We start from the raw sequence: 25,646 nt of genomic DNA on the forward strand, positions 1-25,646 counted from the left end.
TGCATTATATATGCAATCTACATCCCAATGAAACCATGGTAACTGTCATTACTTGTTTTACTAAAAACTCAGGTCACAAAATGATTTCTATAGGCTATTTGATTTTCATCCAGTTACAATTTTACAGCTTTTCTATGTTGTCAATTCTGATAGCCACTTAAACCGTTTTGAGGGCCCAATTTATCCACAGAGCCATTGTAACTTTTACAACTTAGGAATTACTAACCAAAACTGTCATTAAACACTTTCACACTTTGCTCCTCCTTCTACATGTACTTTACCCTCAACTCTCAAGAGTAAGAGTCTTTACTTCTCCATGACATCATTTATCCAGGGAGATGAAATATGCCAATTAATACCAGCAGGAATCTTTTTCATGCTTATTTATTTATTTTTATTTTTTATTTTTTATGAGACGGAGTCTCACTCTGTCGCCCAGGCTGGAATGCGGTGGCACGATCTTGGCTTCCTGAAACCTCCGCCTCCAGGGTTCAAGTGATTCTCCCACTTCGGCCTCTTGAGTAGCTGGGACTACAGGCATGTGCCACCACACCCAGCTAATTTTTGTATTTTTAGTAGAGATGAGGGTTTCACCATGTTGGCCAGGCTGGTCTTGAACTACTGATCTCAAGTGATTCATGCGCTTTGGCCTGCCAAAGTGCTGGGATTACAGATGTGAGCCACTGTGCCCGGCCTCTTTTTTTGTGTTTAAAATATGACTTGAAAAATGTATTAGGTTCATGGGATGATCCGAGCACAGAAAACTGTTCATTTGGGAAGAAAATATTTTATATTTGCATTTAACCCTCACTCAGAATTCCACCTTTGTATTGCAGCATTTCCTCTACTTTTCAGAACTTTTAGTCCTCAGCCTTTGGTGAGCCATAAACTTCCCCAATTCCTACTTTACTCTATGCCCTCATATATATATTTAGTTTGTTCTATACGTTTATACTTACTAAGAGTGCTTTGCAAATTTTCTCAAATTATTTTATGGATAGCTCTGTCTTTCTGAACTGTAAGTTAAACTACTCCTAAAAATGAGCTGATTTTCTACTTCTTTCAAAACTGCTCTTCTCTTCAATTGTACTAGATAAAGTACTATGCATATAAAATGATCTCAATAAAAGCATGAAAGCTTATTTCCTGTCTAAAGAGGCACATAATCCATTTATCTCACCATTTAAGGTAGGAAAAGAACGGACTATAACAGTCCAAATTTACTGCTACATCCTTTTCAAAAATCTGATCTCAATTCCATTTTCTATATTCCCATCATTCTCAATTCTGAATAAGTGATGGAAGAAAAGATTAATTCCAAAGACAGTCAACTAGAGCTAAGACAAAGTAGTTAAGTACAAGAAAATTAAGTGCTAATTTATTAAGTTATCAAACTAAAGAAGAAAGGGAGAGAAGCAAAACTGATCTTAGTGGACTAAAACTCTGCTCTAAAAGGTACAAAAAGGCCACTCTTCATGATTGGCACATATCTTTTTTTTTTTTTTTTTTGTGAGATGGAGTCTCGCTCTGTCGCCCAGGATGGAGTGCAGTGGCGCGATCTCGGCTCACTGCAAGCTCCGCCTCCCGGGTTCACGCCATTCTCCTTCCTCAGCCTCCCAAGTAGCTGGGACTACAGGAGCCTGCCACGACCATGCCCGGCTATGTTTTGTACTTTTAGTAGACACGGGGTTTCACCGTGTTAGCCAGGATGGTCTCGATCTCCTGACCTCGTGATCCGCCCGCATCGGCCTCCCAAAGTGCTGGGATTACAGGGGTGAACCACTGCGCCCAGCCGCCATGATTGGTACATATCTTAAATAACACCTACCTCTTATCAGGAGCTGCCCTGGAAAGATTCCGGTCATGCTGTCTCTCTTTTCGCCTGTCATGCCGGATTTCATCCCTCTCACGTGCCTCCCCATCCTCTGTGTGAACAGTTGAAAAGTACTTCACTGTAACATGTATTATATGTGTGCATATGTGTACACATGTGTGTATATATATAATTTTTTAAAAAGAGACAGGGTCTCACTCTGTCACCCAGGCTGGAGTGCAGTAGCATGAACATGGTTCACTGCAGCCACTACCTCCTGGATTCAAGTGATCCTCCTGCCTCATCCTCCCGAGTACCTGGGACCACAGGTGTGTGCCACCATGCCTGGCTAATTTTTTAATTTTTTGTAAAGATGGGGTCCCACTATGTTGTCGAGGCTGGTCTCAAACTCCAGGCTCTAGTGATCTTCCCACCTAGGCCTCCCAAAGTGCTGGAGTCACAGGTGTGAGCCACTGCACTCAGTCCCATTAGTATTTTGTTTGTTCTGAGACGGAGTTTCGCTCTTGTTGCCCAGGCTGGAATGCAGTGGCGCGATCTCAGCTCACCGCAACCTCCGCCTCCCGGGTTCAAGCGATTGTCCTGCCTCAGCCTCCCAAGTAGCTGGGATTACAGGCGTGCACTACCATGCTGGGCTAATTTTTTATTTTTAGTAGAGATGGAGTTTCACCAAGCTAGTCTCAAACTCCTGACCTCAAGTGATCCGCAGCGCCCAGCCAATATTCTGAACAAGAGAATATTTTTTAACCTTAGACAGAAAATTCCAAACTTCTTTGTAGTCACACTCAGCCTTTTAAACCTTACTTGCAATTAATTTAAGTCTAATAAATGATATTAGTTTAATTTTTGAATGTGAATTCTAGAATCAAGCATGCAGCTAAAATATTTAAGGGTAAAATGTACTGCTGTCTTCAACTTACTTTGAAATGCAATGCAGTAAATCGGACAGATACATGGATAGAAAGATGGGCAAATATGTGATAAAGCAAATTTATCAATGTTAATTACTTTTAAAATTTATTTTTGATATATAATAATTATACATATTTATGGGGTATATATATTTGATACATGAACAAAATGTGTAATAAACAAATCAGGGTAATTAGGATATCCATCACCTCAAACATTTGTTTCTTTGTGTTGGGAACATTCTAAATCTTCTAGCTATTTTGCAATATACAATAAATTATCATGATTCTTCTCTTCTAGCTATTTTGCAATATACAATAAATTATCATTAACTATTCACCCCACTGTACTAGGAACATTAGAACTTACTCTTTCTAACTGTATTTCTGTACCATCAACCAATCTCTCTTCATTCCCTGTCCGAACATCCTTCCCAACCACTGGTAACCACCATTCTACTCTCTGCTTCCTTGAGACCAACTTTTTTAGCTCCCACATACAAGTGGGAAGATTCAGTATTCGTTTTTCTGTGCCAGGCTTATTCACTTAATAACCTTCAGTTCCATCCGTATTGTTGCAAATTACATGATTTCATTCTTTTTTATGGCTGAGTAATATCCCATTGTGTATATAGACCACATTTTCTTTATCCATTCCCCCACTGGACACAACTTGATTCCGTAGATTGGTAATTGTAAAGAGCACTGCAATAAACATGGAAGTGCAGATATCCCTTTTTGATTTGATATACTGATTTCCTTTTGGATATATACCCAGCAGTGGATTGCTGGATCATGTAGTGGCTCTATTTTCAGTTTTTTTGAAGAACTGCCATACTGTTTTCCATAGTGGCTGTATTAATTTACATTCTTACTAAAAATGTACTAGTGCTCCCCCCCTTCTGTATCCTCGCCAGCATCTGTTATTGCCTTTTTAATGACAGCCATTTTAACTAGAGTGACATAATATCTCACTGTGGTTTTGATTTGAATTTCCCTGATGATTAGTGATGCTGAACATTTTTTCATACACCTGTTGGCCGTAAGTATGTCTTCTTTTGAGACTGTCTATTCAGATCATTTGCCCATTTTAAAATCAGATTACCTGGTTTCTTTGCGATTGAGTTCTTGTACATTCTGGTTATTAATTTTTCTTAAATGAATAGTTTGCAACCATTTTCTTCCATTCTGTAGGTGGCCTCTTCAGTCTGTTGACTGCTGTGCAGAAGCTTTTCAGCTTGACGCAATCCCATTTGTCTATATTTGCTTTTGCTGTCTGTGCTTTTGAGATTTTACCCAAAAAATCTTTGTCCAGACCAATGTCCTGAAGCATGTCCCCAATGTTTTCATCCAGTAGTTTCATAGTTCAGGCCTTACATTTAAGTCTTTAATCCATTTTGATTTGATTCTTGTATGTGATAAGAAATAGAGATCTATTTTCATTCTTTTGCATGTGAATATTCGGTTTTCATAGCATTATTTATTGAAGAGACTATCCCTTTCCCAATGTATGCTTTGGGCATCAGTGTTAAAAATCCACACATTGGCTGGGCATGGTGGTGGTTCATGCCTGTAACGCACTTTGGGAGGCTGAGGCGGGTGGATCACTTGAGGCCAGGAGGTTGAGACCACCCTGAGTGTAATGGCAAAACCCTGTCTCTACAAATAATACAAAAATTAGCCAGGCGTGGTGGTGCATGCCTTAGTCCCAGTTACTTGGGAGGCCAAGGCAGGAGGATAGCCTGAGCCTGAGAGGCGGAGGTTGCAGTGAGCTAAGATTACACCACTGCACTCCAGGCTGGATGACAGAGTGAGACCTTGTCTCCAAACAATAAAAAATTCCATGCATTTATAGCCGATCCATTTATTTCTGGGTTCTCTATTCTGTTCCACTGGTCTTTGTGTCTGTTTTTATGGCAGTACCATGCTGCTTTGGTTACTATAGCCTTGTAGTATATTTTGAAGCCAGGCAGTGTGATGCCTCCAGTTTTTTTTTTTTTAAATTCAGGATTGCTTTGGTTATTTGGGGTCTTTTGTGGTTCCATACAAACTTTAGTATTGTTTTTTCTATTTCTGTGAAGAATGTCATTGGTATTTTGATAGGGATTGCACTGTGTCTGGAGCTAGCTTTGGGTAGTATGAACATTTTAACAATACTAATTTTTCCAATTCATGAGCATGGGCTATCTTTCCATTTTTAGTGTGTCTTCTACAATTTGTTTTTAAAATTTAATTTTATTTTTTTTTAAAAAGAGATAGGGTCTCACTATGTTGCCCAGGGTGGTCTTGAACCCCTGACCTCAAGTAATCCTTCGGCCTTGTCCTCCCAAAGTGTTGGGATTACAGGTGTGAGCCACCATGCCCAGCCTCCTCTTCAGTTACTTTCATCAGTCTTTTATCATTTTCTTTGTGGCGATCTTTCACTTCTTTGGTTAAGTTTATTCCTAGGAGGCTACGTGCAGTGACTCATGCCTGTAATACCAGCACTTTGGGAGGCCGAGGCAGGCAGATCACCTGAGGTCTGAGACCAGCCTGGCCAACATGGTGAAACCCCATCTCTACTAAAAATAAAAAAAATTAGCCAGGCATGGTGGTGTACGCCTGTTGTCCCCAGCTACTCGGGAGGCAGAGACACAAGGATTGCTTGAGCCTCGGAAGCGGAGGTTGCAGTGTGCTGAGATCATGCCACTGCACTCCAGCCTGGGTGACAAAGTGAGACTCCATCTCAAAAAAAAAACCTTTATTCCTAGGTAGTTTTTTGTAGCTATTATAAATGGAACTGCCTTCTTGTTTTTCAGCTTGGGTATGCTATTTGTATATAGAAATGCTACAGATGTTTGTATGTTGGTTTTGTATCTTGTAATGTTACTGAATGCGTTTATCAGTTTTAAGTTTTTTTGGTGGCATCATTAGGTTTTTCTAAATATAGGATCATACTGTCTCTGACAAAGTATAATTTGATGTCTTGTTTTTTTTTGTTTTTGAGATGGAGTCTTGCTTTGTTGCCCAGGCTGGAGTGCAGTGGCATGATCTCAGCTCGCTGTAACCTCTGCCTCCTGGGCTCAAGCAATTCTTGTGACTTAGCGTCCTGAGTAGCTGGGATTACAGGTGAACGCTACCATGCCCAGCTAATTTTTGTATTTTTAGTACAGATGGGGTTTCACCATGTTGGCCAGGCTGATCTTGAACTCCTGACCTCAAGTGATTCGCCCATTTCAGCCTCAAAGTGCTGGGATTACAAATGTGAGCCACTGTGCCTGGCCTTCCTTTCCAATCTGGATGCCCTTTATTTCTTTCTCTTGCCTAAATTTCTCTGGCAAGGACTTCCAGTCCCATGTTGAATTACAGTGGTGAAAGTGGGCATCCTTGCCTTGTTCCAGATCTCCGAGTAAAGACTTTCAATGTTTCTCCATTCAGTATAATGTCAGCTGTGGGTTTGTCATATATGGCCTTAAATATTTTTAGTTATGTTCCTTCTAAGCCCACTTTGTTGAGAGTTTTTATCATGAAGGGATGTTGAATTTTTTCAAATGCTTTTTCAGTTTCTATTGAAACGATGCTATGGTTCTTACTCTTGGTTCTATTAATGTGATGTATCACATTTACTGATTTGCATATACTGAACCATCCTTGCATCCTTGGGATGAAGGATAGTTCAGTTGATTATGATGAATGATATTTTTTAATGTGTTGAATTCTGTTTGTTAGAATTTTGTTAAGGATTTTTGCATCTAAGACTATCAGGGATGTTAGCCTGTGGTTTTCTTTTTTGTTGTATATTTGTCTAGTTTTGGTGTCAGGATACTAATGACCCTGTAGAATGAATTTGGAAGCAGTCCCTTCTCTTCAATTTTTTGGAATATTTTGAGTAGAACTGGTATTTAGTTCTTTAAATGTTTGGAAGAATTCAGCAGTGAAGCTGTCAAGTCCTGAGCTTTTCTTTCATGGGAGCAATGTCAATTGTTAAAAAAAAAAAAAAAAAATCAGCTTTTCTGTATGTTTGAAAATGTTCATAATAAAATGTCAGGAAAGGCTGGGTGTATTGGCTCATGCCTGTAATCCCAGCACTTTGAGAGGCTGAGGCAGGTGGATCCCATGAGGTCAGGAGTTTGAGACCAGCCTGGCCAATATGGTAAAACCCTACCTCTACTAATAATACAAAAAATTAGCTGGGCATGGTGATGGGCACCTTTAGTCCCAGCTACTCGGAAGGCTTAAGCAGGAGAATTGCTTGAAACCAGGACACGGAGGTTGCAGTCAGCTGAGATTGCATCATTACACTTCAGCCTGGACAACAAGAGCAAAACTCCGTCTCAAAAAAACCAAATAATAATAATAAAGTCAGAAAAAAAGAATTATGCATAATGTTTCCCTTATATTTTCAAAGATTCTATTGAATAAAGAACTGTCTGCTTATTTTCCTTAGGGGCTGGCTGGATCTTGATTTCCACTGCATTTATATCTATCTTCATTTTTTTCTACCCTCGCCAGTCTGAGGGAATGGAGTACAGTTAAGAGCATAAGATTTGGAGCAAGCCTGTCTGGATTCAAATCCTGTTTCTATAGCCAATTAACCATGTGACCTGGGCAGATTACTTAATACTATAAGCCTTAGTTTCCTCCTCTGTAAAACAGTCACAATAATAGTACCACTACATAGGGTTACCCCAGGGATTATGAGATAATGCAAATAAAGTACTCAGAGTGATGCCCACCATAAGAAGCACCTGATAAATGTTAGTTTTTACTACTATCTGGCAAGAGATTCATTACAATTTTTAATTTCTTGAGAACCATTCTGTTGTCTTTTTCTTATTAGTTTAGAGAACTCAAATGCAGTAAGTTTTACTTCTAATTATCTTCTATGGTTAGGTATACAACCAGGCAGGTATTTATATCTCACCCTATTAAGTCATTCATATATAACTGAGGGAAGTGGATCACTACTTAAAACCCTGGTTATTTCCCTATGGTTGAACTCTAGACTCTTGTAACCAATTACCTGGCACCTCCATCTTAAACTTAACATATCCTTAACTATAATAAATTCTTCATCTTTCCCTCCCAAACCTGTTCCTCCTGCAGTCTTCCCAATATTAGTAAATAAAATTAATATTTACTTTTATCCTGAGCAGTTGGCAATTTAATCCTTCCCAACTGCTTAGGATAAAAGTTCTGGAGTCATCCTTAACTCCTACTTTTTTTTGTATCTCCACCTAATCCACAAACAAATTTTGTCAACTCTACCACCAAAATACATCCAATATGGGACCATGTTTTTGCTACCTCTTGTTACCATCTCTCTTACAGTTTATTTGGAAGGCATTAGCCCATGCCCATTCCACAGTATTCTATTTTTAACACAGCAGCCAGGGAGGTCTTTTAAAAATATATGTTAGGGGAAATGGTCATATGGTACAAAGTCTCATTTATGCAGGATGAGTAAGTTCTGGAGATCTAATATACTGTATGTTAACTATAGTTAACAGTACTGCATTGTATATTTGAAATTTGCTAAGAGAGAAGTGTTCTCACCAAAAAATTTAAAAAGTAACTATAAGAGATGACTGGTAAGTTAATTAGCTTGACAGTGGTGAATATTTCACAGTGTATATTAAAACATCATGTTGTATGTTTTATACAATTATTTGCCAATTATACCTCAATAAAGCTGGAAAACAGTATGTCAAGTCACATCACTCTGCTCAAAACCCTGCAATTGCTTCCCTTTTCACTTGTAGTAAAAGCTTTATCTTTAGGTTAAAAGGCCATACATGATCTGGCCACTACTCTTCCCACCTGCCCTAACTATTCTGACACCTCAACTCCTACTTATCCCTTCTTTCTCATACAATCCAGTCATACTGGCCTGTCTGCTCTTCCTTGAGCCACACTAGGCATACTCCCATCTCAGAGCCATGTACTTGCTGGCCCTTCTGTGTGGGATGCTCTTCCCCCAGAAATCCACATGGTTTGCTTCCTTACTTTCTTCAAGTATTTCTGCTAACAGCACCATCTCAGAAGTGAGGGCTATTTGACCACTCTCACCTTCTGGCAATTTTATATCCTCTTTCCCTGTATTATTTTTCCTCCATAGCAATTATTACCTTTTACTATACTACATGATTAACTTCTGTCTGTCTACACTCACGAGAATATTGACTGTTATATCCCATCCCCCTACCCACTGTCTAGCAAAAACACTTTGTGTCTAAAAGATAACCTTGCACACAGCAGATGCTCAATATGAACTAAATAAATGAAAGAATGAATAAATGTACCAGGTAAGAATTTAGTAATGAAAAAAAAAAACCACCCTCACAAAATTTCTTGAATTATACTTAGGACTCGACTTCCCACTCTAATTGAATTAACACACCAATGTAGACCACTAAGTCAAGTCAGAGAGAAAATACTGGCAGATTTAATGATGAGAAATGCATTACAGCCTACAAGATAGAAAAACTCTGGATTACTTCACCATATGAGGGAGCTGAATTATTCTGTTAGATACCTAATTTCTCTTAAGTTTTGTGATTAAAATAAGAGAAAATCAAGCCTATCATTTGAGTAATAATGCAATTTTGAAAAGTACACTGCTCAGAAGTTTAAAAATTTCTGGTACAGTCCCAAACTGAAGACCCACTTTTTTCTTATCTCCTGTTGCTTCAGCTTACTAAGGTAGAGATTACTCTCCATTTCTACACTATATCTGATGTATCTAAATTTTGTTTATATGTACCTACTTTATAATATGCAGTAGGAAAAAAAAGATTTTCTAAAATGAGATATATTTTGTTCACCAAGTAAAATTCAATTCAGTAATGAGAATGTCATACCTTTTTCCACATGAGTTTTGATCCCAGCTCTTCTCTCCCTGGCTTTCTGGGCCATTTCTCTAAGTTTCTCTTCATGTTTTTCCTTTTCTTTCTGAGCCATTTTTCTCTCTACTTGGGCACGCATTTCCACAGCTTCACGAGCCTGTTGGTAAAGTCACATGTTAAACAAGACACTATCATGGGATAAATATTTATGGCTATCATCCAACTCCCTAACATCTGGCTGGTAAGAGCAATTACACAGAATTCAGATTTGTTATTGCTAATTAAAACAAAGAGTCTTGTCCACTAAAAGATATCCTGCCTGGAAGACACTGCAAGGTCAGCTTTTTTCTCTGGGAATATTTTAGTGATTGAAACTATCGTGACCCCAATTAATCTTGTAAGTCAAGTATTTCACTAATGCTTTCTCAGAAACAATCTGAAGAACAAAATTAAAGCCAGGTGTAGTGGCTCTCTCCTGCAATCCTAGCACTTTGGGAGGCCAGGGTGGAAGGACTGCTTGAGCTCAGGAGCTTGGGACCAGCCTAGGCAACATAGTGAGATCCATCTCAAAAAAATAACGTTTTCAAAATTAATAACATTTTCAAAGTTTAATCAAGTCAACTCAAGATAAAATCTTAACTTACATCTGCTAGATAATTTTTATAAGGGTACTCACTGTGATACAGAAGACATATTTTTTTATGTTCCAAACACATGCTATGATGCATGTGAACTTCAATATCACATATTAATTCCATAATATTTATATTTATATACATTTTTTGAGATGAAGTGTCTTACTCTGCTGCCCAGGCTGGAGTGCAGTGGTGCGTTCTTGGCTCACTGCAACCTCCGCCTCCTGGGTTCAAGAGATTCTCCTGCCTCAGCCTCCCAAGTAGCTAGGATTACAGGTGCACGCCACATCCAGCTAATGCTTGTATTTTTAGTAGAGATGGAGTTTCACCACATTGGCCAGGCTGGTCTTGCACTCTCAACCTCAAGGAATCCACCAGTCTTGGCCTCCCAAAATGCTGGGATTATACGCATGAGCCATTGTGCCCAGCCTAATTCCATAATATTTAATACCTTATGTAATATTAATAGATGGCCAATGCTATGAACGCCATTTTATGTAGCATTCAATTCATTAGAATGTTTATCTGCCTTTTCCTGCAACCGCCCTTTTGGGGGACATCTATATCTAAAATAGAGGAAAATTTGAAATCAAGAATTATGAAACCTAGCAATCTTCATAAAATGGGATCATCCTAGGAAACCATTATTCTGACATGTTGTGAGGGAGCCGGATCACCACTGTGGGGTGTATGTACACACCTACAAAGGCTGGGAGCATGCAGAGAGCTGCCAACTACCAGCTGCCATTTCTGACACACGTACCATGGGTGATATTCTCTCTGGGTGCTCGGTACTATAGTTAAATTATCAGTACCTCAGGTAACCAAGAATGGATTTTAAAAGTAACAAGAGCATTAAACAAATTATAACAAACCAACCTTCCGATCAGCAATGTAGAGGGCTTCTGCCAATTTGGCGAAATTTTCATTTATGTGTACTGTCTGTAGTCCTCTTCCATCAGCAGCCAGACGTTTGTCTAATGGAATTGTATAACCCTAGAGTGAAAGCAGATAGAAAACCCAGTCACAGAAGTGCTTCAATTAATTATTTGAAGTTAAATTAATTTTATTTTTTTCGAGCTGGAGTCTTGCTCTGTCACCCTGGCTGGAGGGCAGGGGTGCCATCTCGGCTCACTGCAACCTCTGCCTCCTGGGTTCAAGCGAGTCTCCTACCTCAGCCTCCCGAGTAGCTGGGACCACAGGCGTGCGCCTCCCACACTCGGCTAGTTTTTGTATTTTTAGTAGAGACGGAGTTTCACCATGTTGGCCAGGATGGTTTTGAATTCCTGACCTTGGGTGATCCGCCCTTGGCCTCCCAAAGTGCTGGGATTACAGGCATGAGCCATCGAGCCTGGCTAAAATTAAATTTAAATATGCCCACATTTTGAGAACCACTTAACTGGAGGTTCTTTTTCCTTGTATCTTTCTTCACAATGATGCAAAACAACAGCAGCTATCAATGAGTGCTTTATGTAGAAGATCAAGCACTTACACCTATGGTCTCATTTACCCTTCACGATAACTCTATAAAGCTTCTAACATTATTGTGTCCATTTCACTGATGCTTTCATAACATCCCCAAGGTCATACAGTTAGTAAGTGGACGACTAGGATTTAAACTCAGACAGCAGGATTTCAGAACCCAAGCTCTGGAAAAATAGATACTTGTGTTAATAACTGTGTATTTTAATAAAAGGAAATCACTGTCAAACAGTTCAACAGTTGCTCCTCAAGTAAATTGAACAGTCAAACAAAGGCAGAATCACTATAATCTTAGCATCTATAGGAAGTTAAATCTGCTGTACTATCTTAATGATCTGTTATATTCTTAGAACCCTGAAGTTTTAGTAAATAGAAAAAAAAAGGCTGGGTGGAGTAGCTCAAGCCTGTAATCCCAACACTTTGGGAGGCCAACACAGGTGGATTGCTTGACCCCAGGAGTTCAAGACTGGCCTGGCAACATGGTGAAACGCCGTCTCTACCAAAACTACAAAAAAGTAGCCAGGCATGGTGGGGCACACTTGTGGTCCCAACTACTCGGGAGGCTGAGGTGGGAGGATCGCCTGAGCCTGGGAGGTTGAGGCTGCAGTGAGCCATGATCATACCACTGTACTCCAGCCTGGAGTACAGAGCGAGACCCTGTCACAAAAAAAAAAAAAAAAGAAAAAAAGAAAAAAAATGTGTGCTAAACAACTGAACTTCTACATTCTAAAACTTTGCATCCCATTTCAATAACTCAAGAACTGTACTTGAATATCTATGTAACTTTCAGGCTTAGCTTTATTTTTCAGATATCTGACTAGTCTCTCAAATGTTGACTTTTAGTCCATGGTCTCATAATAAAATGAAGCATTACAGAACCAGCTCAAGATACCATCCAGTTACATAATATTAATCAACTCAAATCAGACCAGTCGACAACCTCTTTGTTTAGGGTGAGTATATAAATTCTCTTAAGAAACCTGAAATGGCCTTCTTTATCCATCAAAAATAAAATCATGAACTATGATTCAGGGAAGACGAAACAGTAATTAGCAAATCTATCCCACAATCTACAGATTCTTAACAACTCCTAGAAACTTTGGCAATTATTAGAGATATATAGCTTAAGCCTTCACTACAACACAGCCAAGTAGTTGAATATTAAAGCACTTAAAGTATCCAAATATTTACTCTGTTCTTTTGTCATATAATCTTTTACACCAGTTTACTTTCTTTTAGAAATAATTTTTAGATATAAATTTGAGTTTTCTAAATACCATCTTATATTTATGTGACACTTTATTCTACTTATTCCTTCTCTATGTGCTTCTGCTAAGCTACAATTCACTAAAAGAACTGATATGGGGCTGGGTGCGGTGGCTCACACCTGCAATTCCAGCCCTTTGGGTGGCCGAGGCCAGCGGGTCACAAGGTCAGGAGATCAAGACCATCCTGGCCAACAGGGTGAAACCCCGTTTCTACTAAAATACAACAAATTAGCTGGGCGTGGTAGCATGCACCTGTAGTCCCAGCTACTCAGGAGGCTGAGGCAGGGCAATCGCTTCAACCTGGGAGGTGGAGGCTGCAGTGAGCTGAGATCATTCCACCGTACTCCAGCCTAGTGACAGAGTGAGACTCCGTCTCAAAAAAAAAAAGAACTGACACGGTATTCACGTGCCTGGCATACTAACATTTCTATTACATTAAAAAAGTCACCAAATTGGGCATTCGTTTTTGAAAATACTCAGTTAAACCACGTGTTGTTTCAACTACAGTTATGCAGGCTGTAGTTGTTTTATTGGTGTTTTCCAGTAGGTTATACTAATAGAGACTGATTTGACAACTTAATTACCTTTGCATTTTTCCAGTTAGAAATACAAGGAGGAATCTTCCACTCTTGTTGTTCCTTTACAGTCATCTGAGAGAAGAGGGAAAGAAGAGACAAGTTTAGATTTATAGTCTACAAAGTAAATCTAAGTATAATCTTTATCTTCAAAGACAGCTCCATATACACTGACATATGCACAGCCATAGTAAAAGGCCAGCAGTCCATTTGTTTGCTAGCACTAGTTTACCATATAATTCTAATAATAACTTTGAACTAGTGTGAAAAATGGAAAATAATCTAGAAATTATTTTTGACAGTTATAAATGTTGGCTAGTATTTTTCCATATTTAAAGTAATGTGACTTCTGTTTTCTTTTTTTTTTTTTTTTATTGAGACAGAGTTTCGCTTTTGTTGCCCAGGCTGGAGTGCAATGGTGCGATCTCGGCTCACCACAACCTCCGCCTCCTGGGTTCAAGTGATTCTCCTGCCTCAGCCTCCCAAGTAGCTGGGATTACAGGCATGCGCCACTACGCCCAGCTAATTTTTTTTTAAGTAGAGACGGGGTTTCTCCATGTTGGTCAGGCCGTTCTTGAACTCCCGACTTCAGGCGATCTGACTGCCTCGGCCTCCCAAAGTGCTGGGATTACAGGCGTGAGCCACCATGCCCGGCTGATGTGACTTCTTTTGGATGAAAAATTGTTCTTTTGGTTAACAAAGCATATCTTAAAAAGTCACTCAAATTACCAGGGACCTAATGAACCCATATATTCACTTCCTATAACATCCTTAAACTGAAACAGCAGACCCTGTCCATTCCATTAAAAGTAGGGTTTGGGTTACTAATAACAAAACTTATAGCTAACATGTTATATACATTCTCATAAGCATTCTTGAAACTTCATCTTGAAAAATAAAAAAAGAAACTACAAGTCAGTGTGGTAACATGCACCTGTACAGGCATAGGGAGGTTATCTATAAAATTAATAACCATGAGTAGAAAAAAATATTTTGGATGACAGCAAAGAATACCTTGCGGCTAGGAGAATGCATGACAGGCGCAGGAGGAGAAGGTGGTCCCCGGGGAATTTTCTTATTAATCCTGAAGTATAAAAACACAACCAGAGAGTGATATAGTTTCCTCCCTTTTAGTCATCATATCAAGTCTCTCCTCCTTTTTCTTGCATAAAAGTTTCAAACATAGACAAAAACAGAGACTGTATGATATACATTTACCACTCCACTTCGACAATGAATAAAACATGCCAACTTTGAAACTGTTACTCACCCCACCTCCACAACATTATTGTCATTTTGCAGGGTAATATACTTTTTTCCACTTTAAAAAGCAGCTTTAGGCCAGGTGCAGTGGCTCATGCCTGTAATCCCAGCACTTTGGGAGGCCAAGGTGGGCAGATCGCCTGATGTCAGGAGATCGAGACCATCCTGGCTAACACGGTGAAATCCTGTCTCTACTAAAAATACAAAAACTTAGCTGGGCATTGTGGCACATGCCTGTAATCCCAGCTACTCAGGAGGCTGAGACAAGAGAATCGCTTGAACCCAGGAGGCAGAGGTTGCAGTGAGCTGAGATCATGCCACTGCACTCCACCCTGATTGACAGAGCGAGACTGTCTCAAAAAAAAAAAAAAAAAAAGAGCAGCTTTATTGAGATAATTGACATTTATTAGCTATACATATTTAAAGCACACAATTTGATTAAATTTTGAGATAAATATGCACCTGTGAAATCATCATCACAAGCAAGATAGTGAACATGTCTATCATCCCCAAAAGTTTCTGCTTGCCCCTTGCCTATTCCTCTTGTCCCTCCCATCTCCTCTCTGTCCCTACCTCCTTCCCCAGAGGCAACCACCTATCTACTTTCTGTAACTATAGGTTAGTTTGCATTTCCTGGAGTTTTAGATAAATGGAATCATACTGTATGTACTTGTTTTTGCCTGGCTTCTTTCACTCAGCATAATTGTTTTGAGATTCATTCATGTTATTGTGTGTATTAGTAGCCTATTCCTTTTTACTTACTTGAACCTTGGAGGCTCCATTGGATCTTTCTGCATTTCTACCATCCGAATAACCCTCTGTTTAGCTCCAGAGTTGAACGCCACTCCTTGCTGAGATGGTGTGTATCTGAAGAAAGCAGATAAAAACTAAAGCTTTCAGTAGGTATTTTCCTTCTATTACAATCTTAAGCTAGACTACATTTTCAATTCCTTTCCCAAAGTATTAACAGAAAATTAACAAAATATTTAGACAAAGCAGCAAGAGGGATAAAAGAACATAAATTATGAGTTACAGTCAAAATATAAACTTGAGTGGTATTAGTTTGCAAATAACCCATCCTCATATGTTTTCCAACATGGAAGGTGCTGTGTTCAGTTTCACAGATAAGCAGTCTAGAAAATAGTACCTATTTGGTATGCCTGCATCTGAGGAAAAAACACTCATAATAATCCCAGCAGGCAACTTACGGTTAGCAGTTTTTGATTAATCATAGGTTATAAAACAGAGAAAAGAATAATGACAGCAGCCCTACCAGCTCTGAATTTTCCCTCAATATCTGTATGTGATTCAACTCTCTATGCAGATTTAGTCAAGTAAAATGCCTCAAAATTTAGAAGTATTATAAAGATATCTATTACCTATAAATGGAAAACTATAAATAATAATTGTGATTTAGGTCATATACCACAAGTAATTGTTAATTTCTAAAAACAAAAAATATAATTTGAAAATAGCATAGGGCCAGGCCGGGTGGCTCATGCCTGTAATCCCAGCACATTGGGAGGCTGAGGTGGGCGGATCATCTGAGGTCAGGAGTTTGAGACCAGCCTGGCCAACGTGGTGAAATCCTATCTCTACTAAAAATACAAAAATTAGCTGAGCATGGTGGTGCAAGCCTGTAATCCCAGCTACTCAGGAGGCTGAGGCAGGAGAATCGCTTGAACCCAGGAGGCAGAGGTTGCAGTGAGCCAAGATCGTGCCACTGCATTCTAGCCTGGGTGACAGAGTGAGACTCCATCTCAAAAAAAAAAAAAAAAAAGAAAAAGAAAAAGAAAAAAAGAAAATAGCATAGGCTGGGCACAGTGGCTCACGCCTATAATCCCAGCACTTTGGGAAGCTGAGGAGGATGGATCATTTGAGGTCAGGAGTTCGAGACCAGCCTGGCCAACATGGTGAAACCCTGTCTCTACTAAAAAAAAATATAAAAATTAGCCAGGTATGGTGGTGGGCACCTGTAATCCCAGCTACTCAGGAGGCTGAGGCAGAAGAATCTCTTGGGAGGCAGAGGTTACAGTGAGCCAAGATCACACCACTGCACTCCAGCCTGGGCAACAGAGCAAGATTCTGTCTCAAAAAAAAAAAAAAAAAAAAAAAAAGCATAAAAAGACGCCAAGTGTGGTGGCTCAAGTCTGTAATCTCAGCACTTTGGGATGACAAGGCAGGAGGACTGCTTGAGCCCAGGAGTTCGAAAACAGCCTGAGCATCACAGCGAGACCCTGTCTCTACAAAAAATTAAAATATTAGCCAGGCATGGTGGCATCAAGGCAGGAGGATCACCTGAGCCCAGGAGGTGGGGGCTGCAGTGAGCTGTGTTGGTGTCACCGTACTCCAGCCTGGGCAACAGAGAAACCTTATCTCAGAAAACAAACAAAAACCAAAGTGGACACCTTAAAAAATTCTGCTTTCAACTGTCTGCAAAGACAGTAGACAGGCTTCGAGTCATTATTTAAAACAATGCATTTATAATGGTTGCTAAGTGGGTTAGTGAAAGAATACCATCACCCCCCAAGCTGAATCAAGTTCAGAATGAAACTAAGTCTTCTAGGCATGATTCATACCGGATATACTGAGCAGGAGCCAGTTTGTCAGCTGCCCGAACTGGCATGGCTGCGGCGACCTTCTGTGATACAGATTTTTCTAAGGCTACTCTTGTCTTTTCTGTTATCTGAAATAGGAAATATCACATTGAGAGTTTGGAAGTTAATCAGGATGTAAACAGTCATCGAATATATCAATTCCCAGTTACCTCTTTAATAGCTTCTTCATCGGGCCTTTGCAGGTCTGGATCATCTGCATTCATAACCTCCTTTGGAACCAGGTCAGTGTATTTGCTATAAATGACCTAAAATGTTCAAACACAAGCAGGCTTAAGAAAAGTAAACAACGAAAAGAAACCTCATTAGCCATTTCAGATGTCAACAAGCCCTCTCAGCACACTTAAAAATTTAGGACACTCAGATTTTCTCTTTTAGATTTTAAAACCAAGGAAGCTTAAAATATATAAACAAATTGCTACCCTGGCTGTAAGTTAGTAATTTTCCCTTGACCTCATGCATTTAAATTATTTGAGATCTTCTAATCAAGTCAGTATCCAAATAAACCATGCCAACAAAATCATGCATTGATGATCACTATTTTTGAGGCCCACTAGAACTTGAAATTAATGATAATATAAATTGCCTATAGCACCATTATCCTGGATTACAAACTCATCAGAATTTAAGTCAGGTTACCAAATTCTGGTACCTGACCAGGTTACCAAATTACCAAATAATTTCCAAATTCACTGGGCCTGGAAAATTTTATTGACCTCATCCTACTTACAACGCTTCTCTTTTCTGCCATCAACTCTATTCATAGACTAAGAAAATAAACATGTGCCACAGTTAAAAAAACCCAGAATGCTTTCTTCCATGAGAAGACAAAAGAAAAAAAAAGGAAAAAGAAAAATATATTCTATATATACAACTTATTTTATATCCATTATCCAAATTGAGGCCTGTTATATGACTTCTACTATGCTCAACATGGTTTCTATTAGGCTGACACTGATGTGGTAGGCTCTTAACAAATAGAATATTGGTTACTTTCAGGTCCATCTATACCTCTTAAATATTTTCATAAAAAGTTACATGGCATATTTTAAAGTAAAAAAGAGATACAGAGGGGCCGGGCGTGGTGGCTCATGCCTGTAATCCCAGCACTTTGGGAGGCTGAGGCGGGTGGATCATGTGGTCAGGAGATTGAAACCATCCTAGCTAACATGGTGAAACCCCGTCTCTACTAAAAATACAAAAAATTAGCCGGTTGTGGTGGCAGGCGCCTGTAGTCCCAGCTACTCGGGAGGCTGAGGCAGGAGAATGGCTTTAACCCAGGAGGCAGAGCTTGCAGTAAGCCAAGATTGCGTCACTGCACTCAAGCCTGGGTGACAGAGCAAGACACCGTATATTTAAAAAAAAAAAAAAAAAAAAGACAGAAAATTCAATAAATAATAGGCATTCTACCTTTAATGCTTTAGTCAGAAATTCCTTGAGGTATATGAAAAGAAAGGACAACTTATAAATATCAAAGAAAATCAAATTCCTAGGCCCTTGAGAACTTCAGAATTTTTTTTTTTGTAGAATTGTTTACCACTACAATCCAAAGTCTTATATTAATAAGTCTATCATACATCATTCATTAAAACAGTTTAAAGGAAATGCATGCTATTTCTAATTTTCTACTCCAAACAGAGCAAAAAAGTGTGAGCCACTTTATGGCTTATGCAACTTGACCTGACTTTGCCTATGCCTTCAATCTCCCCTTACAACTCTCACTCTCACTCATTATGCTTCAGTCACACTAGCTCATCTTCTGTTTCTTGAACATAACATACTTTTCCCCAATTCTAGGCCTTTACAGAGTTCTGTTTATCATTCTTCAAGTAAGCTCTCAATCTGTGTGTCTCAGATCAAAGGTCCTCCATTATCGAGGCTGCTTCTGATTGCCTTAGTAGTAACCCCTCCCCACCCAATCATTTGCTCCATAGCACTGTTTACTGCGATCAAGACTGTTCACAGCATGAAATTATCTACTTTACATGGTTATTATCTGTCTCCCCTATTAAAACAATAAAAATGGGGGGGGCATGGTGGCTCATGCCTGTAATCCCAGCACTTTTGGAGGCCGGGACGGGTGGATCACCTGAGGTCAGGATTTCAAGACCAGCCTGACCAACATGGTGAAACCCCGTCTCTCCCAAAAACAGAAAAATTAGCCAGGCATGGTGGTGGGTGCCTGTAATCCCAGCTACATGAGAGGCTGAGGCAGGAGAATCGCTTGAACCCAGGAGGCGGAAGTTGCAGTGAACCAAGATCATGCCATTGCACTCCAGCCTGAGCAACAAGAGTGAAACTCTGTCTCAAAAAAAAAAAAAAAAAAAAAAAAAAAAAGTATCTCCTGTGCTTTATAATAATGACTGGAGATATTTGATCAATATTTTTTGTACAAATGAATAAATAAATGAATTTTAGAGATATTCTGTTACATGCTAAAGGTGTTTATAGGCCAGGAACAGTGACTCACGCCTGTAATCACAGCATTTTGGAAGGCCAAGGTTGGAGGATAGCTTGAGCCCAGGAATTTGAGACCAGCCAGGGCAACATGGCAAGACCTATCTCTATTTTAAAGAATGGATGGATGAATGAATAAATAAGTAAGTTTATATTTTAGGCCCTACAGAACTTTCTATAAGCTACTGATTTCCCAGAAAAAACTATCTCATGGATATACACTAAAATCTCCAGCTTGTTTTTCTCAGGAGTGAGAAGAGGGATCAGGTAAGAAAGCCTAAGATGATTTAGCACAAAACGCGTACTACTGATATGTGAGTTATTAGTGTCACCATACTCTAAGAGTGTTGATTTTGGAAGGGACCATAAAGCTCACTCTACTGAAAAGAGTCAGGTTCAGTACATTAAGATCATACAGCTACCATCTGACCTCAAAAGTCTTATTTCCTCTCAGCATGGAAAAACCTATACAACCCTAAGCTGAAAATTATATAACAACACTAGAAAAAAATACCAATTCTGTGAAGAGTTAATCATGAAGAGTTTATCACTTCTCCATAGCAACTGTTATAAGGAAAGGATTCTAAGTAAATGGCTCCCTGGTAGTCATGTATGTTCAACATAAAGTGTCAATACTAATTTAGCATACAAGAGTCATTTGCTGCTCCTTATTTGGGCATTCCAAAGTTAATAACCCTTCAAATGAGCATCAATAAGATTCTAACATCTCACAAGGCTGAGTGAAGGACATATGAAGAGCAAGCTTCCTCCATAGTAATTAATTATAAAACCCCCCATTTTTTTTTTTGAGACGAAGTCTTGCTCTTGTTGCCCAGGCTGGAGTGCAATGGTGTGATCTCAGCTCACTGCAACCTCCGCCTCCTGGGTTAAAGTCATTTTCCTGCCTCAGCCTCCCTCCCAAGTTGCTGGGATTACAGGCGCATGACACCACGTCCAGCTAATTTTTGTATTTTTATTAGAGATGGGGTTTCACCATGTTGGCCAGGCTGGTCTCGAACTCCTGACCTCAGGCGATCCACCCGCCTCGGCCTCCCAAAGTGCTGGGATTACAGGTGTGAGCCATGGCACCTGGCCAAAATCCCAAATTTTTATAGTCTGAGAATTAAATGTGCTGAGGAAACTGAGTACCAGGAGGCAAATGGGCTGGGGAGCGTTTTCTGAAAAATACAATACACTCTTGAAAGTATCAGAAGCACAAACAAGCTTTGTGAACAAGATAAAGTAGTAACTCATCTGTGAAACAGATATTTTATTACAGAAAACTGGCAAAGAACTAGACTGACTAAAAGGATAAGCCTGTCAAAACATTCACTATGTGAGGTAGAAAGAAAACGATAATCTAGCTTAGCTAGTGTGTGAAATCATACAAACAAGATAACATATAATTTATCATGGGGTCAGTTTAAAGTTGTTACGGTTTTTTAGGGGTAATACGTTGAAGGCATTCTTTTGGGTATAGTATGTGTGTAACATTTCTTTTCTTTAAGAGATAGGGTTTCATTATATTGCCCAGGCTAGTCTCAAACTCCTGGCCTCAAATGATCCGCCCACCTCAAGCTTCCCAAAGTGCTGGGATTACAGGCATGAGCCAATGCACTTGGCCTGTATGTAATATTTCTTACATAACTATTTCAGAGGGAAAAGTACATACACCAAGCCCTTTATTTCAAGATTTATCACTTGGCCAGGTACGGTGGCTCATGCCTGTAATCCCAGCACTTTGGGAGGCCGAGGTGGGTGGATCACCTGAGGTTGGGAGTTGGAGACGAGCCTGACCAACATGGAGAAAAACCGTCTCTACCAAAAATACAAAATTAGTCAGGCATGGTGGCACATGCCTGTAATTCCAGCTACTCGGGAGGCTGAGGCAGGAGAATCACTTGAACCTGGGAGGCGGAGGTTGTGGTGAGCTGAGATCATGCCATTGCACCCCAGCCTGGGCAACAAGAGCAAAACTCCGTTTCAAAAAAAAAAAAAAAAAAAAAGATTTATCACTTTCGTAATTAGGGAAAAAAAAAAGCATTTGGTTGTTTCAAGATTTACACTAAAAAAAACTTTTTCATTCCCAATTTTTTATGACTAATAAGTCGTATACACAGTACTTACTTCACATGTAGAGAGATTAATTGCCTTAGACTTGTCCTAGAATATTAAGTCTTAGAATCCTCACTGATTCTTCTCACCTCTTACACCTAACACCTAGCATTTTCCATTCTTACTCATTCACTATTAATATTTCAGTGAGAACTCCCTGGTTTCTGAAGAATACCAGACCTCTTGGAAGCAAATCAGAAATCTTAGTCCAAATTCATAAATCCAATAATCTGCTTAGTCTCTGGAATAACAAATTTTTAAAATATTATTTTATATATTATGCAGTCCATTTCTCTTTCTTCTAAAACAGGAAAATCAGTGATTGTCAAATAGGCCATCACTGCCACCTCTAACTCCTCTCTCCCAGTGCCTTTGTAAATGTGTGAGGTGTTTCTAGTTAAGACAATGGGGGTAGGATGGGGACACTACTGGGATTTATAGGTAGTGCCACTTATGCTAAACATTGTACAATGCTGAAGATGGTCCTAAACAATCAAAGTGCTCCCCCAATGCCAATGGCACGTAATAGTTACTTGATTAATGTTGAATTACTCAATGCATTCCAAACTTCATGCATGAATCTATCCACTTCTAGAAAACAAACAAACAAAAAGATATAAACCTGAGAGTGGTCCCAGTTTGGGGTTTCTAGTGGCTGCATTATAGACAAAAAAAACGATCTGGTGGGGTGTAGTCGATCATGCCTGTAATCCCATCACTTTGGGAGGCCAAGGTGGGGGGATCACCTGAGGTTAGGAGTTTAAGACCAGCCTGGCCAACATGGTGAAACCCTGTTTCTACTAAAAATACAAAAAAATTAGCTGGGTGTGGTGGTGTGCGCCTGTAATCCCAGCTACGTGGGATGGTGAGGCAGAAGAATCACTTAAACCTGGGAGGCAGAGGTTGCAGTGAGCCAAGATTGCACTCCAGCCTGGGCAACAGAGCAAGACTCCATCTCAAAAAAAAGAAAAAAAAAAAGAAAAGTAAAGAAAAGAAAAGAAAAAAAAACAAAAAACAAGGAACAATGCTTTGGAGACCTTATTTGGCCAAGATACTAAACTCCAAAAATAGATAGTTCAGTCTGAACAGTTCTACTCTATTTTCAATACAAAATAATCACCAATACAGACAATGATTTAAACATCATTCCCTAGAAATCAGATAAAACTCTTGGTTTCCAGTTTTGAAATATAATGCAAAATGGACCAAAGCTGTATTTCATTCAAAATAACACAACCTGCCAATGCCAAATTGTTGCCCTTAGATGTTGTTTTTTCCTACCAAATGGGACTGGAGAGGCAGCACATACCAATAAAGAAGAGTGATTACCCCCAAGGAGAGATGCACCAAAACAAAGACTACTGAAGTCAAGTGAAGGCCTCTATGGTATAGGGTAAATTTCCAGTATATGTTCTCCATGTATAGGGGCCTAATTTTCCTTTTGCAGGAGTGGACTATACTTCCTCACTGGCTTCAGAAGTGGTTTTGTGTTATACAATGAAAACCACTATTATTCGCTGAACAAACACTGGTGGACGCCTTATGTGTCAAACTTTCAGGCAGTAAGTAAGGCACCAAAGACGGCAATATAACTATATAATCCCTGCCCTTAAAAACATTATAGTCAAATGATATAGATTATGAGTGAACAGATAATTACAACAAAAGGTGAAGACTGCTATGATAAACATTGGGAGTAGAGAAGAGGGACACTTAGTCTAGCCAGGGAAGGTCCAGGACAACACCCTGGAATAATGAAGAGTGAGCTGAGAACGGAAAGCAATAGAATAAAGTCAGAGAATAAATAAGGGTAGAACTTTCTAGGAAAAAGAATATCCATGGGAAGTCTCAAGAGAGAATGTGTCATATTATGGGAACTACAAGTAGTTCCTCATGGCAAATATTTATAGGGAATGCTTGAACGTTTTTTCTTCTTGGCTGGGCACGGTGTCTCATGCCTGTAATCCCAACACTTTGGGAGGCCAAGGCAGGTGGACTGCTTGAGGTCAGGAGTTCAAGACCAGCCTAACTAACATGGTGAAACCCATCTCTACTAAAAAGACAAAAACGAGCTGGGCCTGGTGGCGGGCGCCTGTAATCCCAGCTACTCAGAAGGCTGAGGCAGGAGAACTGCTTGAACTGGGAAGGCTGAGGTTGCAGTGAGCTGAGACTGCCCTACTGCACTCCAGCCTGGGTGACAAAGCAAGATTTGGTCTCAGAAAAAAAGTTTTTTTCTTCTTAACAACCACCTTGGCTGGGTGCGGTGGCACACAACTGTAATTCCAACACTCTGGGAGGCCAAAGCAGGCAGATCACTTGAGCTCAGGAGTTTGAGACCAGCCTGGGCAACAAGGTGAAACCCTGTCACTACAAAAAATACAAAAATTAGCCGGGCGTGGTGGTGTGCACCTGTAGTCCCAACTACTCAGAAGGCTGGGGTGAAAGGATCACTTGAGCTCAGGAGTTCAAGGCTGCAGCGAGCCGTTATTGTGCCACTGCACTCCAGCCTGGGTGACAGAGCAAGACTCTGTCTCGAAAACAAACAAGAACACCTATAATAGTATTTATTTTATAGTGAAAACAAACAGAATGGCTAAAACTGAACTATTTATTTTTGGATTTCAGTATTCTGATCATGAGAGTTGAAGCTAGCCCAGAAAAGTAAGGGGTCAAGCATGCCATAGCAGCTTAGTCCTTACCCTAAAGACCATGGAAGCCATAGAAAGATTTTAATTGTGCACACTTGCGTGTATGTGTATATACATGATGAGAAAGACAAACAGACATGGATGAATTTGTTCGTTCACGCCAGCAAGACAAATGGCAACGAGATGGTTGCAGGCTTGGCTGCAGTAAATCAAGCAAGAAATGAAAACAGGCTGAACTAAGTAGCAGAGAGGGGAATATACTTGAGAAGTGTTAAGGAAATAAGATCGTTCACAGAGACTAAATAGATGGAAGGTCTGAGGGAAACCAGAACTAGAATGATTGCTAAGCAGAGAGAACATAAGGGCAGTATGTGTCACATGTGAAATCTGAATAGCCTTTGAACCAGTAAGTCCTCATCTAAGAATTTATTTTAAACAAATACTCATGTTCAACAAGATGTTTGTATGTGGATCTTGAATACATTTGTTTGTAAAACTAAAAACCACTAATGCTTAAAAAAACTAGCAGATAACCATGCCATGGAATCCTATATAGATTAATAAAAAAAAATGAAGTAGACCTATATGTACTAACAAAAATTGTCAAATATGTTAAGTAAAAAAAAAAAAAGCAAGTCAAAGGAAGTTATGGGCATTAAAATTCCATTCATGTAAACAACAGTTTCTAAGTTTGTATGTATACGTAAAATGAGGATATACATAAATATCTAAATCCATGATAAAAATTTGGAATTATATATATCACTGTAGTAACAGCAGTTACCTCTGGGAAGTAAAGTAGGAGAAAAGCAGGCAGGACTGTATATACTTCTGATATATACTTATGGTATCTTTTACTACAATATATTATTTGTATAATTTTTTTTTTTTTTTTTTTTTTTTTTGGAGACAGAGTCTTGCTCTGTTGCTCAGGCTGGAGTGCGGTGGTGCCATCTTTAGCTCACTGCAAGCTCTGCCTTCCAGGTTCACGCCATTCTCCTGCCTCAGCCTCCCGAGTAGCT

General features: G+C 39.5%; 1 protein-coding gene across 2 annotated transcripts in view; it reads right to left on the reverse strand.

Moving 5' to 3' along the window:
* Positions 1 to 25,646, reverse strand: part of SNW1 (SNW domain containing 1) — a 42,473-nt gene that overhangs the window by 3,770 nt on the left and 13,057 nt on the right. The window contains exons 5-12 of one of the 2 annotated variants that reach the window (XM_054447551.1): positions 17,557 to 17,652; positions 17,369 to 17,475; positions 15,552 to 15,656; positions 14,541 to 14,610; positions 13,536 to 13,601; positions 11,081 to 11,197; positions 9,582 to 9,723; positions 1,829 to 1,925 (exon numbers count right to left, since the gene is read on the reverse strand). In XM_054447551.1, the coding sequence (XP_054303526.1) occupies positions 1,829 to 1,925; positions 9,582 to 9,723; positions 11,081 to 11,197; positions 13,536 to 13,601; positions 14,541 to 14,610; positions 15,552 to 15,656; positions 17,369 to 17,475; positions 17,557 to 17,652 (800 nt within the window). The remainder of the gene's footprint in view (positions 1 to 1,828; positions 1,926 to 9,581; positions 9,724 to 11,080; positions 11,198 to 13,535; positions 13,602 to 14,540; positions 14,611 to 15,551; positions 15,657 to 17,368; positions 17,476 to 17,556; positions 17,653 to 25,646) is intronic. The other variant, XM_054447553.2, reaches the window with a different exon arrangement.

This window comes from Pongo pygmaeus, chromosome 15 (assembly GCF_028885625.2).
Source record: "Pongo pygmaeus isolate AG05252 chromosome 15, NHGRI_mPonPyg2-v2.0_pri, whole genome shotgun sequence".
NCBI lineage: Eukaryota > Metazoa > Chordata > Mammalia > Primates > Hominidae > Pongo > Pongo pygmaeus.